This window comes from Danio aesculapii, chromosome 3, assembly GCF_903798145.1.
Source record: "Danio aesculapii chromosome 3, fDanAes4.1, whole genome shotgun sequence".
Classification (NCBI taxonomy): domain Eukaryota; kingdom Metazoa; phylum Chordata; class Actinopteri; order Cypriniformes; family Danionidae; genus Danio; species Danio aesculapii.
The window spans coordinates 22,601,635-22,618,902 of NC_079437.1; the positions used below are offsets into that span (position 1 = coordinate 22,601,635).

Genomic DNA, 17,268 nt, shown 5'->3' on the forward strand with positions numbered 1-17,268 from the left:
AATCTCTCACTTGTAACATGTGAGCATATTTACTGTACAAAACCTGTCAGTGAATTATGAGGGCAAAAAAATAAATAAATAAAATAACCGTTCATTAATTGTAATCGTGTTAAAATGTTCAATTAGTCAAGGTTTTGGTTTTACGCCAAATCGCCCAGCATAGTTTTATGTGTGGCTTAATTATATTTTATGTGTTATTTTAGGCTGTTCATTTGCAGGCTTTTATTAGAGCATAGTGTGAGGCTCAGGAGTCTCAGACACCCACCCCTGTCTACCTGTTGATGTTTTGTCTGGTTATACAGGCTGTTTGAATTTTAGATGCTTCAAGATCATAATTCAGCAGGTTGTGTCTAGCATGGAGTATAATGACAGGAGCTTTGTGTCTGTAAGTTGATAAGTAGTCTTTAAGATTACAGTGCTGTTTGGCCAACAGGTTGGTGTTAAACAGTGACAAAAGTGTTGGTGTGAATTACTAGAGTTGTGTTAGCTCTAAATGCTTGAGGATGCTAATGAGTAGAGCACTAATTCCACAGTCCTATTACTGTTGTTGATGTTTATCAGGCAAAGAAAAAGGCAGAAATACATTACATAAAATGTTTCCATAAATATTTTAATAGTCCATATTGTCATATATATTTTGGAAAGCATATGTACACGGGTTTGTCTCAGTGTTCAGGTGCAAAACTGTCATTATGAAAAATTCAACTTCTTTGTTTAGAAAAGTAAGCAAAACTTAACTATATTACAATAAGATTACAACAAAACAGCTCTTCAATCCTGATGTTATTCCAGTTCTGAATAACTTTACAGATGCATAAATACAACAACTTTAAACTTTCCATATATGGGGATAACCATCTTCAAAATGTATTATTTCATATCCCACAGAGAACAAGTCAGTCAGTCATTCAGGTCTGGAATGACACGGGAGTGTGTGAACGATAAACACATTTCATTTCTGGGTAACCTATTGCTTTTAACATGGGAAAGACGCTTCTATCCTATCATCCTGAAGCACTGCCAAAGGTTTTAGGTTGTAGGCCTGTTCTTGCTCCCCCTCTAGGTTTAAGCAGGTGGTCCGGTCTCCATTGCAGGCAATGAGGACAGTGGCATCCTAATTGATGATGCATTGTCTGGACGGGGGAATAGAGAGCTGGTTGTGAAAGACCACCTAACCAGGGGTAGGTCGACGGAGGCAGGTGCAAAGTATCCACCGGCCTTGTGGTGGCGCTGTAGGGGGTTGAAAACCCAGGGAGACTTCCCATGCCCAAATGAGAGTATAGATGAATGGGTAAGCGCGGCAGCAGTGGGTAGGGAAGAGCAGCAGCCGTCTGACCCACCATGAAGGCACACAGGTTCGGGTCCAGTGGATTTGGCCAGTGTAGACTGTGACGTTGCCTCTTGTCCTTCATTCTTCTGTTCTGAAACCAGACCTGTAATTAAACAGAGGAATAAAGTATCTTAGTGAAGGACAGAGCATGTTGGTGGAATTAGGTAATGGTAGATGTACAATCAAACTTTTGGTTTCAGCAGGAATATATTTCAATATTACAAGTTTTTATGGCTTCATGGGTTGTCTGTAACCCCAGTCTAACAAAACAAACAAACAATGATCTCTTAAACTCAAAATTGAAATTGGAGGACTTGTCTCAAATTAATTCTTAAATGAGCACTTTTGGTAGCACACTACTTTTAAATGCAGCTGGAAGATTTTTGTTAGGCCAGAGGTTGCATGTTGCATGAAAAGGTCTGCATCGTGAATTACCTTTATTGTGGTCTCGGGCAAGTTAAGGGCTGCCGCCAGTTCGCATCGCCTGGGTCGAGACACGTAACTTTCTTTGCAGTATTCTTGCTCGAGACGGGTCAGCTGTTCCCTCGTGAAAGCTGTCCGGTGCCGCCGACTTTGGTCAATACCATTCAGTAGTGAAATACGAGGGCATTCTTCCTCTCCTTGGTCACTGTCAGCATGAGCAACAGTAGACACTGGTGACTCCCTGTCCTCTGCTACTGAAAAGTATATTTTACATTAGGCAATGCCTTACTTGGCGTAGCATTGTAACAATTACAGCCAGAAAGACTGATTTGTGCTGTAAACTCTCAAAGTTAATTCACTAAATAAATTAAATCACTGGACAGATGTTGATTCTGTACAGTAGGCCTATATTATTTTTACTAATAAAAAAGTAAATTAATCTAGGTGTTATTATATGGATGTTGTAGGGTACTTACGCATTTTGTGCTTAGGATCCACTTCCGCAATCCAAATATTCCTGAAATTGATTTTCACAAATTTCTCATAGTCCTCAAAACACTCCCAAACCAGGCCCTACCCAAAAATAGCAATTCTCTCGTCACTCTTTCTCTTCCAAGCCAAGTTCGTTTATGAAAGGAAAGATGAGTTGTTTTTGTAGTCGCTGTCCACCCCCCTCCTCCCTCACCTCTGCATCTTTCAGGTCGTCCCATCTTGTAACTAATGAGAGACGCGCTCTATCCGCTGAGGCGCCGCCGGGGCGCGCGGACAGAGGGAGGTGTTAAATTGTCTTTGGTCTCCGACTGGCCTTTGTACTTTTTTGTTATGGAGAATTAAGATCGACCTCCCTTTGCATACTGTCACAGTGGCTTCCCCGTTGAGATAGGCCAACCCTGATTGTTCCATGGCGTTTGATGTTTGTATTTTTGGAAGTCAATCATTAGAATCCTAATGTGCCTAAATTGTAGAGGTCTACAGTTTGTAATAGAGATGAAAGCTTTTCTAGAGGGTATAAATGTATACGTGAGGTAAAGATAGAAAGTTAATTAGTTGAACTGTAAGAAAATCTGAGCATTTCTTTATTTTAAAATAAACAAATAACACTGTCAGATTACCCATGCTGCCATTCCATGTAAGCAACATCCGCCATATACAACTGCATTCCTAGATATGTGTCTGAGAGCAAAGGGCTGGTTTACCTAAAAGTAAATATTCTACAAACACGTACCTCATAATATCCAAATCTGAATGCATTTCTTTCTGCTGCATTTTTATGAATGTCACTTGAGTCCAGTATTGTTTAGACCCTAACGAGTGCATAAGCAAAACAGTTATTCCCAACCCCTTTCAGATATACTCAAGTACAGGCTATATATAGATCTTGTTCATGATATGGTCCCTGTTTGATTGATTAATCAAAAATTAGGTTTACATGTAACTGAGATTATTGTTTATGTATGCATTTATTCATTTGTTATTGTTTGGTTTGGTAAGTTTCCTTCCTATATAGGCATCATTTTAACAGTTTAAATCAACATTTTGATTAATCCACATTTCCCTTTCTTTATATTAATAAGTTTATATTTATTTTCTATATATTTTCAAATAGCCCTTTTTATTTTGAGTATTGCAATATTAGCTTTCACTTTTTTGCTGTTATCACTTAGCATAAAATCATTAAAAAAAAAAAAAAAAAAATCACTGGTTTATCCCATTTGCAGACTCGGCAATGATGCTTCTATCAATGAAGATTCAGATTAGCCCGATATCAAACTGATGGCTGTATTGTTATACAACACTGCTTTGATCGCTTGTCAGTTAAGGGAGAGGCTCCACCAAGGCTGTAGCTTGTACCTGAGGAGTGGCGCATATATCGCGAAGGGGTGACAGACGTTTTCATGAACAGAAAAAACCTATATGCTGTGTCTGTATTTAAAACGTCGGAATAGTCAGTTTGGCAGTACTGAAATCAAATAAACGAAATCTATTACTGTATGTATATTGAGAAAAAAATCCGATTATTGTTATAAACTACACGTTGATCAAGAAACGCACAGCTTGGGGCGTGTCGGTTTGAGAATCCCTAGAAATCACATTCTTTATTGGCATTGATGGTCCCATGAAGAACTTTTTAACATCCGTGGAATCTTTCCAAAGAACAAAAGGTTCACCACTTGTGGAAAAAGGTTCTTATTACAAAGTTCTTCCTAGTAAGAAAGTAAAAAAAGAAAGAAAATGTTATCTTTTAATGTTTGGCTGAAATATTTCTTGGAGAACTGTTCCAGAATTTCGGAACAACTGTTTTAAGACTGCACATTTTAACAGACGCATTGTTTTGTTTAAATGTTTTCAAAACTTTTTTCTATACAGTACATAAAAATGTACACTTTATTGGTTGTTTTGTGCTTTAGTCACGGTTTTTAATTTTTTTTATTTTACAATAAACGTTGGTGGTTCATTCCGCTGTGGTGACCCCTGATAAATCAGGGACTAAGCCGAAGGAAAATGAATGAATGAATGAATGTTTAGTTGGTGGTTAATTTGTAATATCGATTTAAAAAATAAAAAAGATTTCTGCAAAATAGTTTTTTTTGCAATTTATTTGGGCTGAATTTAAACTGTAACTTAATTTGTTTGTTTAAATTCAGCCCAAATAGGTTAACGTAAAAATGTAGCAAATCCAAGGAATCATGTTAGATTTTTTTTTCTTCGGTGTTAAAAAAATTAACAGCTTCTATAATATTTAGGTATTGCATTGATAAGCTAATTATGCGACATATACCAACAAAAGTGCATGTGTACCCTTCACGATTGTTGCATGCTCACTTTGCTCTATAATAAAGAGCAAAGATCAGTTTAAGTAATTAAAAAATATTTAAAAAATCGTATTATTGACTATTAAAGAGGATGTATCAAATGGGTCTTGTTCTGTTGTTTGCGTGTCTTTTTTTCTCTCTCATCTTCGACCTCCTAAGTTTGTTCCCTGTGCGCATCAATTCAGCCGCTGTAATCCTGGTGCACTGCGGCAAATTTATGACCTATAGGTGCACCTGAACCAACCATTAACGGACTGCAGCGTTGAATATAGTTGCGGACATTTCTACTTTAACAATATTGTTACTGATGCAGAACCCTCGATCAATTTGTGTGTGCAGATTTTATTGAAATTTTTATATTGGTTTAATTTTTTCGTAGCACGTCATTTTTTGGGAATAAGAGGTCACATGACAAATCGCATGTCTATTTATCCTATTAAGTAGAGGGCAGCAAAGGTCATCCGTAGAAATGTATAATACATACTGTACGTGCTTACATTTATTTTCAATTTAAAAGAGCTCCATTCTCGTGATCTGTGCATTATTGCCTAATCCAGCACCTGGAAGTTCAAGTAAAGGTCTTCAGGTGTCTCATTCCAACTGCAATTATTCTGTAAACAAGGTGTCAAACCAAGCTCCAAAATAGTAATCTGCACCTTCGGGATTTGTAAATAATAATAATAATAATAATAATAATAATAATAATAATAATAATAATAATAATAATAATAATAATAATAATAATAATATGATTTAAAACCATTATATTAATAAGAATTATGTGCACATTTTAAATAAATAGCCTAATTAATTATCTAAAATTACTTTGAGCATTTCCAGTCTTCAGTCTATATAGTAATTTTATTTAGTTTAAACATGCATTTCCTATTCTTTGATAAAATCAATAATAATAATAAACAATAGTAACATATTGTAAACATGTTAACCATCAGTTAATCAATTAAAAAATCAATTAACATATTTACAGAGCAAATATAGCCTGTTTATCCTCTGCAAAACTACAGTTATAATTATTTTCCAACAAGTAATTCACTGGTGCAGTACTCAGTGTTTTCTGCACATTTCCATTTTGTCATTGATGATTTATTTTATTTTTTATTTATTTATTTATTTTTTGCAGTCAAAGTCTGTTGGTTGTGTTTTTGTTATAGGTTGAGTTTTTGATATGTCCTTCACTTATTTAAAAATGAGAAAGACAAATTATTAAAAGTTTATGAGACCATCATCAGAATCATCGAATCATCACACCTTCAGTAGAAAACTGCAAAATGATACATTTAGAGGCAGAATAGCTTGTCAAAGAGCCAACAATCTCAGCAGCACATCTTCATAACTTATTTATCCCTAAACGACTCATAATAATTTCTATTAATAGTTTACTGTTCATAATAGTTTTACTAATTAAAGGTAGGCTACTAAATATTAAAGGGAAAATAGGGTACAAATCTGTAGGTTTTACTCCTCTTACAAGCAATTTTGAGATATTATTCTGACAGTGGAATTGATTAATTTTATAATTATTATTTTTATTATTATACTATAGTAAATAGGATATTGCAGACATTTAAGTTTTATAAATACATTTACATAAAGGAACTTTTGCCACTGAGGCTACAGAATGAAACTCTCAGTGAAAATGCTACCTTTTCTGTTGCAATAGAAAGTTTACATAAATATTTAAGGTTATTCACTAGAACCAACCAACCAGCAAACAAACAAAAAGGTTCTAAAGATTTAATGGTCTGAGAATCTGTTTTGGATACATTTGTGATACATGTTGTCTATTTTTCTAATTTGGAAGCCAAGAGCAGTAGATAAACGTTTATTAAAATGTACATAATTTAGAAAACATTCTGCACATATCCCCATATCTTTTTGCAAGGTTTTCATATTGCTATGATCCTAACTGCTAAACATTTAAAGGTACAGTATATCCATTTTTTTTTCATAGAATTAGTCTTTTCACAGTAATATGAGGCACATATATCTAGACTCCTGCATTGTAGACATTTTTTTCACATTACTATTAAATACGAATTTCTTCAAATTTTGAATAAATATTTGTAGAAAGATATCTGTAATGTTAAATCGGATGTACTTTCTTTTTGTCTATTTAACTTTTAGGGTTTCAGTTATCTTGATTAAACTTACTTTGGACTTTAAAGAGGTAATTTAATTTCTGACCATCTACTGTATAGAAAAGGATTCAGATGCCCCTAGGGACAAGATCTCAGCACATTTGACGACAAGCTATGCTGTCTTTAATTTTGTAATTTTGCCTGAATGTCAGTTTTTTATTTTTATTTTATTTAACATTTTGCTCATATCACTGGAAGATAGTTGTGCATGACATTTTAATATTTATAACATGTAATTTGTCTCTATTTGTTAATGAAGGATTAGTGGACAGTTCATGTTTTCATGATTTGTGTGCTAACAAAGATTTTATAAAAGTTTTATAAAGTTTAAAGTTTTTATTTTGATGAAAATTTTGGGGTTAGACAGGCCCCAAAGAATTAGCACATATTGGGACCCAGGTGCTTTGTCATTACTAGTGTTACTCTTGTACTGGGGATCTGTTTTGTCTGTGATCATTATTCAATTATTCAACTGAATTGTCAATATAGAATTTTAAAAAGAAGAGTTGATTTCTACAATATAGTTGATTAATTATATCAGATGCATCTTAGTATTATATCAAAAGTTAATTATTCTATATGTTTCTTATGCCAGTAGAGACCCTCTTACCCCTCTTTTAATACTTGACATTTTTACTTGACATTTTGTGATATAACAGGTAAATAAGCACAACGGCTGATGCATCAGCAACTTGCTAAACATACAGTTTAAAAGTAAATTAACAATCTAGTGGGGCATCTTCAGTGTTACCCTGGATTAAACAAATCAGCCATTGGGAAGGATTCAGACATGGACCTTGTCCTTTTTCTAAATGAATGGATGTATAACAGCAATAACATACTGACCATTGTTAAGCAAAGAGTGTTTCAAAATATAAGGTAAAGGGGGTGAAACCAAGATCCTTGCGCACGCTGAACAAGAAAGCTGCTAATGCGAAGATTATTGAAGTATGTCATGGTTAAAGATGTTTGATTTAAGGCAGTGGAGTTTATGATGGGAGCTCATACTCAAGGCCTGGTGTATATCCCTTAATAATGTTTATAATTTCTAAAATTATAATTCAGTATACAGCCCATTTTGAAAATGATTTTTTTTTCCCATTTCTCAGTGAATATAGGCAAACAGATTTATTAAACAGATATATTTATTAAAATAATATTTTAGTCACCAAACATATTTAGAAATGGAAAGACAATACAATTAAATTATATATATATATATATATATATATATATATATATATATATATATATATATATATATATATATATATATATATATATATATATATATATATATATATATATATATATATATATATATTACAACCTACAAAACTTAAACTAAAAGTTTACATTTTTTGTTTCTCTTGATCTTTCCTCGTTTTTTATTTGTATTCAATGTTTTTCTATAACAAATTTGGCTGCACTAATTTTTGGACCGTTATCGTAAGTTATTTTGTTAAATAAGCTCCAGATTTGTCTTCAGTACTGACTAATCTAATGTATATGCACACATTTTATATTGTATTGCTTCCTATTAAAATATGTAGTTAAAAGATAGATTTGTGAGGCGTGTACTTATAAATGCTGAGCACTGTATAAGTGGATGCAATATTTGTTATGTTGATTTAGCCCATTTAAAATCATATTTCATATTCTGAGGCTAATCGAAATTGTTAAAGAGAATAGATGCGATGAGCCTTATATTTAGGCATTGTTAGAGTAGACCAGTAATATATCCGTGCGCACACCAACATTCGCATCATCACTGTAGCAAACTCTTGCAAAAATACTTTTCTTAGCTCCGTGAGAGGTCAATGCATCACTGTGATTACAATTATAATATATAAAGTGTTTTGATACCACTAGTTTACTGGTGCAGATTCAACCTGTCATAGGAGTAAGAAAAACATTAGAGTTTCCCGCTCATTTAAAATATGGTTATTGGCTCACATTATTAATGATTTACACTATTACATATAATAAATTAATATTTATAAAATGTAGGCTATGTTATGATATTTGCTTATGTAACTAAAGTTAATGTATTTAAACAAAAGTTATCTCTTTTCATCTAAATTCAGCATTGTTCGAGTAATGCAACCCTTTATTTTCATATGGTCAATAATATTTATTAAAATGTATAATGTTTTAATGTATATAATTTTCATTTTCAATTTTACCTATTAATGAAAATTAGTTTTATTCAAAATAAACCGTCAAAGTTATCACTTTGACCGCTTTTATGTAATTTCTTTTATGCTTCGATAACGTGAAATGTGCTGTTCACATACAACTGTGCTACTAACCTTTTACAAATTGCTTTGGAAACCCCAGTGAGTGTCATTTTTTAATTAATGTTTTGATTGAGATTACAGTACTTTTTCAAAATGTTATTTGACAATAATCACTATACAGTATACAATTTCAAGGACCCGTTCCAGAATAAATTGGGTTTTGCTAATAATCTTTAGAATTATTTACCGTTTGTAATCTGTATGTCAGCCATTCAAATGTTAGTTAAAAATACTTTCATTATTTACTCACCCTCAAGTCGTTCCAAACATGAATGCATTTTTTTTTCCATGCATCACAAAATGCGATATTTTGAAAATATGCATCAGTGTCATTTGCCCATGTAGTGTAATTCAACAAGGCTCAATGTCGTTTGGAGCTCAATATAATATAATATTTCCACAGTGTAGAAGGCGTTTGGAACGACATAAGGGGAATGTGATGACAAAATGTTTTTACAATATGGCAATAGCCATAAAATATTTCGTTTTTTAAGGTATGAACTGTGCGGCTCTCTGACGCACAAAGCAGGGCAAATTGCACAACGCACTCTATTTTCCATAAAGATGTTAAGTTTTAACACAACTTCGCTTTGTTTCTGTGCAGAAAAATATCAAAAGTGGTTAGGGATTAACATACATTGTGAATTTATTGATGTGTTTGAGATGGGTATCAATAGGGCGATTTAACAGAAAGAGGATCGTCTTATTTCGTTTAAAATATCTACACCGAATTCTGTCTTGTCCAAGTCTATAGCCAATATGCAGACAGCATCTGTTCAGCTGCTTAAATAGTCCCGTTTTTCTAAGCATAAACCAGCACACATTCGCTTGTTAGGCTAAATAAGCACATATTTAATTTGTTACAAAACTTATCAGTACAACGTTGTTCGTACATTCATGTTCGCGTAGAGTTGTGAGAGGTTTTAATTAAAGTATTGTTAAGCTATAAGTTGCTCTTAGGTTTCATCACGTCGGATTTTAGTATTGTATTAAAATGCTGATTAATGAACTTACCCTGTTCATAATGAATTTGTGCCCGTGTTCAGAAGATGTAGGCTAAGCTAATTCATCCTGGACGGACTGTACACACAGTTGCTTGTAAGACCCCTTGTACGTGGGCAGGGCTTTTTACAATTAAACCATTAAGGCATTTCCTGGGTACAGTAGCTGCCTCTTACAAGCACAACATGTGTTGTGAGGCTGCTAAGCCCTGTCTACCAACAGAAAAACTCGTGTCTTGAACCCAGAGGAACAGCTGTGCAGTGGTAATGGGAATGCATTGATGATTCAGTGTTTAAACAACATGGGCTGTGATTCATTTTCGTTTTAATTTGTGACAGAGCAGTACAATATCAAGTCGTTTGGATTGCATTTTCAGACTGGTTGAGTCATTTATTTTAGCCGCAGGCTGCTTTATTATTTCAGCTCAAACCAAGAAACCTTGAACTTGAATAGTTTGCCTAAGGAGGGACTGCGTCTATCATTGCCTTCTAAACTGGCCCTTCAGGGAGGGCTATACTCATCCCTTTAAACTTGGCCTTGACCTTGAGGGCCATGCCTGACCTCTATGTAAAGACTGCAGTCTGGGGAGGTGTCTGTGTGTGCGTGTGGTAAAAAAAGGATTAAAGAGGAAGAGTCTTGTTATTTATAATACAAATCCATTTTCCACAAACTATGACATGTGCATTAAATCTTATTCGGAAAATATTTTAGATGAGGATATTAATCAACGTGAAAGCAATAAGTAATATAATTTAATTGTAAAAGTAAAATATAATTTACTTGTTAAACAATAGTTATTATTATTATTATTATTATTATTATTATTATTATTATTATTGTTATTATTATTATTATTATTATTATTATTATTATTATTATTATTATTATTATTATTATTAATATAGTTGCCTGTGTAATTGCTTTATAATGTGCTTTATAGTCACATTTAGTTTTTTCTTAATAGTTTGGTATTGGGTATTTGCTAAGGCGAATGACACTCTAATTTTAATTCTGTTTACACACGTTTTGTCCTTAATTATCTTGTTCATGCGTCCAGAGTTTTCAAATTAAAAACACTGACCACTCCTCTTGTCTGATAAAAAAAGTTCACAGATTTTATTATTTGCACATTTAAAAATATATATTACTGGGTGACATCGTGACTAAATGTAAAATTAAAACAAGCGCAAAACTGTTTTATTTATAACCACAATAACATGTCTGGGAGAATTTTATACATTTTGTGATTTGTTCTGCATTTTAAAGAATAAATATTTTGTGCCGTATAGCTCAAACTTCTCAAAAGCATATTGGAGAAGCAAACGTTTGAGTGATAACTGAACAGGGAACCATTTTGCCTCTTTATTCCAGCGGTTAGTTTCAAGTATGGGCAATGACATTTTATAAAATAGTACGAGGCGTTCTTCAAGCTGCTGTATGAAACAAGTTATGATTTTTCATTTTTATGGTAATGGTAAATAATTTATACATTTGGCACAGTTGATTATTGGCCTTTAAAGTGTCTGTAATGATTTAATGACATACCAACGTGTACTTGGCCAATGTGTAATTAAATCTTAAATAAAAAGTATGACCCATTTAAACATTTCTATTGCATTTTATAATCAGGTGGTGAGAGAAATCGTTATAATGTTTGATGATCGGCAAGGGAGTCGCCATGAATGTATCTATACAAATTATATTATTTAATGTAGTAATGTTAGTGCGTAGTTTACACTGTGTGTAAAATGTCATTTGAACAAATAAAATAAAAATAAAATATTTTAATATATTTTCATAATATATTTTGATCATATTTGTTGAAGAAATAATTCATAATTAAATATATCTAGCTGCAATGACTTAAAAGTAAAATAAAAAACAGGAAACGGTCAGATCTTTATTACTCTATACCTCAGTAAGCTAAAGAAAAACATGTACTAGTGTTTTAATGTATAGGCAATGCAACAATGCGGTGTTTGAAAATTACTTTTGGATATTTAATCCGGGCTTGACAAAGAAAAAAAATTGACATTCTTCACTCAAGGTTTATTTTATGCGTCACGTGGTACCGCTCTCATCCAATGAAGGCGCTGCAATACAGACTGTAGTCCATTGCGTCAATGCAGCTGTACCAATGTAACTGAGTGTCCTGCTTTGGACTGGAGTCTTTGCAACATAATTTTCCGTCCGAATGGTGAGCGTGCTATGACCACCTCCCTGGTCCTGAATCCTCGCTGGGCGGACACGGTTATGTTTGTGTATGAAAACAACTTGGATGAGCTGAAGAATATGGAGGGTTTGGTTGGAAGCGGCAATTTTGCAGCCAACCAGTGCAGGAATCTGATGGCCCACTCGGCTTTGAGTGGTCACCCGTCTAGCCTTGTCCATGGCTCCAGTTATCCCACTGTGGACGTATCGACTTCAAGTTCGGCGGAGTCGGGAAAGCAGTGCACACCTTGCCCAACAGTTCCACAGGCCTCGTCCACCGGTCCCATCCCGTACGGCTACTTTGGCAACAGCTATTATCCTTGCAGAATGGGGCGGGGTTCCCTCAAATCCTGCACGCAGCCGAGTGCACTCAGCTACACTGCAGAGAAATACATGGATACCCCGGTCACGTCTGAAGAATATCCTAGCAGAGCTAAAGAGTTTGCCTTTTACCACAGCTATCCCAGTCCCTATCAGTCCATGGCCAGTTATTTGGACGTGTCAGTGGTGCAGACGCTTGGAACTGGGGAGCCGCGACACGATAGTCTCCTGCCAATGGACAGCTACCAACCGTGGGCACTGGCTAACGGATGGGGTAGTCAGATGTACTGTTCCAAAGACCAGGGCCAAGCGGGTCATCTCTGGAAGTCTGCATTAGCAGGTAAAATGTTTATATTTGATGACTACGCTAATAATAATAATAATAACAATAATAATAATAATAATAATTATTATTATTATAACATTGTTGAATGTTAAAATAACCAGTTTTTTTTTTTGAAATATCTATATCTATTACTCTTCTGGTCAGTCAAAAGACAAATTGTACTTTACATGAACATCTGAAGTAAAAAGAAGCCTGTTGCTTCTTTTTACTTCAGATGTTCATGTAAAGTACAATTTGACTGCTAAAGCACACAAATAAAACTCACACCAGCTTGCAATTAAATAATGTTTAAAACGATCTAATTAAAGTGATTACTTCTGAACATCTACAAATGCAAATTTTGAAATTTAGTTTAGATAGACACTGAATGAGTCTGAATAATAAACCTTTTTGATATTCATTCCAGATGTTGTGGCCCACCAACATGACGGGGGCTCATTCCGTCGAGGTAGAAAGAAGCGGATACCGTACACAAAAGTACAACTCAAGGAACTGGAGAAAGAATATGCAGCCAACAAATTCATCACAAAGGACAAGAGGAGAAAGATTTCAGCAGTAACCAACTTATCCGAGCGTCAAATCACAATTTGGTTTCAAAATAGGAGGGTTAAGGAAAAGAAGTTCATTGCCAAAGTTAAAAACACCGCGCCATAGCTTAAAACAACTTCTTTGTTTTTCTCGGTGACTTAAAATTGAGGAAAGTTTAAAAAAGGCAAAGACTTTTTATCTTGGACTGAGGGTTGAATGCTTTCTTCTCTCAGCGCATTTACAACAAACAAATAAATGGATGGATTAAAAAATGAATAAACTTAATAAAATGGAAAAAACACGGAAGGACATTATAACTTGTAAATAACGCACGTGCCTGCCTATATATGTAACTGTGTTTGTTTGAGTCTTGTAGTTCTCTTTTTGCTTGCATTTAAATGTTAGGTTTGTCAATGTTGTTGTTGTTGTTGTTGTAGTCCCAAAGCTTATACTCATTACCTGCCAATACTTATATATTATGTCTATATCGCTTGTAAAACATAATAACATATACCACAAACCTTAATAAATGTATTAATTCCATTCGCTAAATTCGGTGTTACTTATTAGGCCTGTTTTCATTCTATGTAGTGTATTTTCAGTCTTCTGTTGGCAAATTAATCTTATCAGCGATTACAGTGTTAAATGAACACAACTCTTGCTATCAGTCGAAATTAATTCAAAACAATTTGAGAATTTAATAACCTAGCATGCTATTAATTAATGCAGGTTTGTTTATTTCAGGAAGCTTTTGTTTAATTTCGAGTACAATGCATTTATTTAGGTGTATTCAGAACGGTACACTGATATATTAGCATTTTACATCAGATTAAGTCTTCGGAAATTTAGGGCCTTTGTTGTTTTACAACGTGTGGGATTTTAACACGTAGCCTAACTCAAAGTACCATGGATATGAAACCTTAAAAAGAGAATACAATTATGACTGATTGGAGAAGTTAATAGTCGCTGTAATTTTTAGTAATTAAGAGTGGACAGTAGTTTTTAAACTTAACGATGTGGGATTTGCTTTTCACATTAAGCGAGCGGTGAGTGTTTTGATGATTTCTTTTGGCCGAAAAGGAGGGGGCGCTCGATGACAGAAGATGCACTAAATCAGCCTTTAACCTTGACCTTGAAAGTCACAGGATAAAAGATAAGACATATCTTTTTACTTTGCTGAAACAACAAACAAGCAAGGATTTCATTCCAACTGCCCTATCTATCTATCTATCTATCTATCTATCTATCTATCTATCTATCTATCTATCTATCTATCTATCTATCTATCTATCTATCTATCTATCTATCTATCTATCTATCTATCTATCTATCTATCTATCTATCTATCTATCTATCGTTTTTTATTCATAGTTTGGCAGGATTATCTTTAGTTTCAATGTAATTGTCTGTTAATTCCCTTTTCCCAAATGCAAAGTTACCTTTTTCCTGACCATTCGCAGATTTATGCACGATGATCTCTTTTTATAGTCTCCAGCAGGCCTAATTTACGTTTCTGTTTATGTCTGAGCAGTTTAATTGTCAGACAGTGAACAGATCAGCAGCCTATTGCCTTTGCAACCTGCACTTAATGTCGGTCAGGATTAGTAAGGGTGTAAAAGGTCCATCGTTACTCAGCGGCTTCACGTTGTCATCTTCGGCAAACCCCCGTCCACTTTTAGGTTCCCTCTTCTTTATTCAGAGTTTGTCAATCGCAAATGCTAAGTCTATAAAATAACCACGCTACGTGCTTTAATTTAAGTTAAAAAATTCTGATTTAATTCTATATGCAACGATGAATGGCAAAGTGCTGTGGCGATAGATCTCTCAGAGCGTAAAATCTGATCACAAAGTTTATACATTTCTTGTATAAAGTATATAGTATTTAGTATAGGAAATAGGTGCTGATATATAGCAATATATAGCATTGCTAAATATATAGCATTAACTTTCAGGTGTGTGATTTGAAAAACTACACAACATTCACATGACCAGTGTTTGCTCAAGTTGCTGTATAGCTCATGGTTGTTTGTGTCGTCTTTTTATTTTTTATCGAAGCATTACAAGTAGCCCGCACAACAAGAACTAACCATTTTAGAAGTTCTGAATGAATAAAACCCTGTAATTTCTGCTGTTTTGTTAACAGTGGTCTCCGTATTACTTAATTCACGACAGTCTCATGTTTTTGTCTAAGTATGTCAAACGTTTTGCAAACGTTATCAAATAATATTTTTCACACATTAATAAACGTTACTGTTGTCTTCCTCAGGCAGCCCAGAGGTAGCATAAAATGTCCCAAGTTCTTATTGCTTCCACTTCTAGTTAACATTGAACTTGACAAAAGCATTCAAACAAGCGGTGCGTCGGCGTCTGAGTTTATATTGTGATTTAATAGCGGTTTTATTTTCTCTTTACAAAACGGACAAAGCTCACCCAGTTTCAACACTAACCATAAAAGTGCCACTTTTGTTGAGAACTAACATTTTTAGAATGTTGTCATAAGATATTGCTTTTAAGGCCGATGAAAACTAAGTAGGCGAGATTTCTGAATTTCGCCTATAGGAAAGTCACTCATAAATCGCTGAAGCGCATGGGGGAAAGTATATATATATATAAACAGTGTATATATATATAAATTGCAAATAGAAGTAAGAGAAAAGTGTTTACATATATGTATTTTTTATTTATTTTTTTTGCTGCCAGTTGCTGCCAGGTTATTTGGGTGAGGAATGTCAGACTCATCTCCCTCAAGTTCATGTCCAGCTCCCCACCCCCACATTATCTGTCGCCTTAGCCCTAAAACAACTCTTCCCCCTGTCTGCATTTCGGATTGACTTTTGTTAAGCGGCGGACTTCACAGTTGAACTTGAGACATCTTGTAAACAATAAGTAGTCTGGACCTTGTCTGGCCAGTGGTTGTCAATAGACCTGGAGTAACAGGAAGGCCTCCGGAAAAAGAAGAGAGGAAACGACTTCACACGAAAGGCCCCAACGACCGAAAATATTCACATTTAAAGTTGATTGATATATTGGCAGTGTTGTCATGAAAGAGTTGGTCAGCGCATAGCCAAACTATTTTGTTCATCATTGTAGTCGCCTCTTTCAACTGCCTACTGGTTAATTTCTTTTTCTAACATTCTGGCGTTCAGACTTGAAAGAAAAATAAAATCCCTCTAATTTCGTTGCTCTGCTCTGCTCCAGTCTTCCCGAAATTCTCAGCAAGCTGTTATGAAATTAATTTTCCAATTATATAACTAAATGTTAAAGATTTGAATGTTTTTTTCAATACTTATAAAACGAGGATTAATTTTTTTCGTATGATATCTTAACTGTAAAAAAAGGATATGCACAGCTCTTCAGAAGTATATTCTTACTATAGCCGCAGTCGCACTGAACAAATCACGCTCCAACTAGACATTAAACCAGTGTCTTTAACATGAGCAGGACGTACTTTGGTAAATGTAACCTACATCATGTTTCCCGAGCTATTTCAAATTGTGCACACTAGTCAAACTACTGAAACATTTGTCATACTACATATTTAAAACATACGTAAAATTGCAAATCAGAGTAAAATTATTAGATTTTAAATAATTTATTTTACAATGTTATGAGGATTAATTTATTCATCAGGCTAAAGCAAAAACAAACGAACAAAAACGTTTGTATTCGCTATTGAAGACTCTTCAGTGTTGCCAACATTTCCATCTAATACATGACTTAATTTTCTTGGTCTTGGAGTCAGTTCAATAACAGAGCCATTTACGAGGCTCATTTTCTGTCCGTTCATTACCAATGCTGGATATGACTAAGACCAATTAAAGTATTAAAATTTCTA

The 17,268-nt window shown here is 34.2% G+C and overlaps 2 protein-coding genes across 4 annotated transcripts; one reads left to right on the forward strand and one right to left on the reverse strand.

Annotated features, from left to right (window-relative positions):
* Window positions 1-607: 607 nt before the first annotated feature.
* eve1 (even-skipped-like1) lies at window positions 608-10,097 on the reverse strand. 3 transcript variants are annotated; one of them, XM_056450813.1, is made up of 4 exons: window positions 10,040-10,097; window positions 2,230-2,326; window positions 1,766-2,004; window positions 608-1,433 (listed from the first exon to the last, which is right to left on the reverse strand). In XM_056450813.1, exons 1-4 carry the CDS (start codon window positions 10,046-10,048, stop codon window positions 1,005-1,007), a joined length of 774 nt encoding a protein of 257 aa, XP_056306788.1. In that variant the 5' UTR covers window positions 10,049-10,097; the 3' UTR covers window positions 608-1,004. The 3 variants fall into 3 exon arrangements, with proteins under 3 accessions (XP_056306788.1, XP_056306780.1, XP_056306798.1); XM_056450805.1 differs by having other exon boundaries at window positions 1,766-2,007; XM_056450823.1 differs by having other exon boundaries at window positions 1,766-2,007; window positions 2,230-2,270; window positions 10,040-10,096.
* A 2,075-nt stretch (window positions 10,098-12,172) lies between these two features.
* hoxb13a (homeobox B13a) lies at window positions 12,173-13,974 on the forward strand. Its single transcript, XM_056450833.1, has 2 exons — window positions 12,173-12,899; window positions 13,312-13,974. The coding sequence occupies exons 1-2, from the start codon at window positions 12,236-12,238 to the stop codon at window positions 13,557-13,559; spliced, it is 912 nt and encodes a 303-aa protein (XP_056306808.1). The 5' UTR covers window positions 12,173-12,235; the 3' UTR covers window positions 13,560-13,974.
* Window positions 13,975-17,268: the final 3,294 nt, after the last annotated feature.

Coding starts and splice junctions, on each gene's coding strand:
- hoxb13a (XM_056450833.1), top strand. CDS start 12,236: ATGACCACCTCCCTGGTCCTGAATCCTCGCTGGGCGGACACGGTTATG. Junction 12,900..13,311: donor CTGGAAGTCTGCATTAGCAG/GTAAAATGTTTA, acceptor TATTCATTCCAG/ATGTTGTGGCCCACCAACAT.
- eve1 (XM_056450805.1), bottom strand. Junction 2,008..2,229: donor GGATCCTAAGCACAAAATGC/GTAAGTACCCTA, acceptor TATACTTTTCAG/TAGCAGAGGACAGGGAGTCA. Junction 1,434..1,765: donor TGCCCGAGACCACAATAAAG/GTAATTCACGAT, acceptor GTTTAATTACAG/GTCTGGTTTCAGAACAGAAG.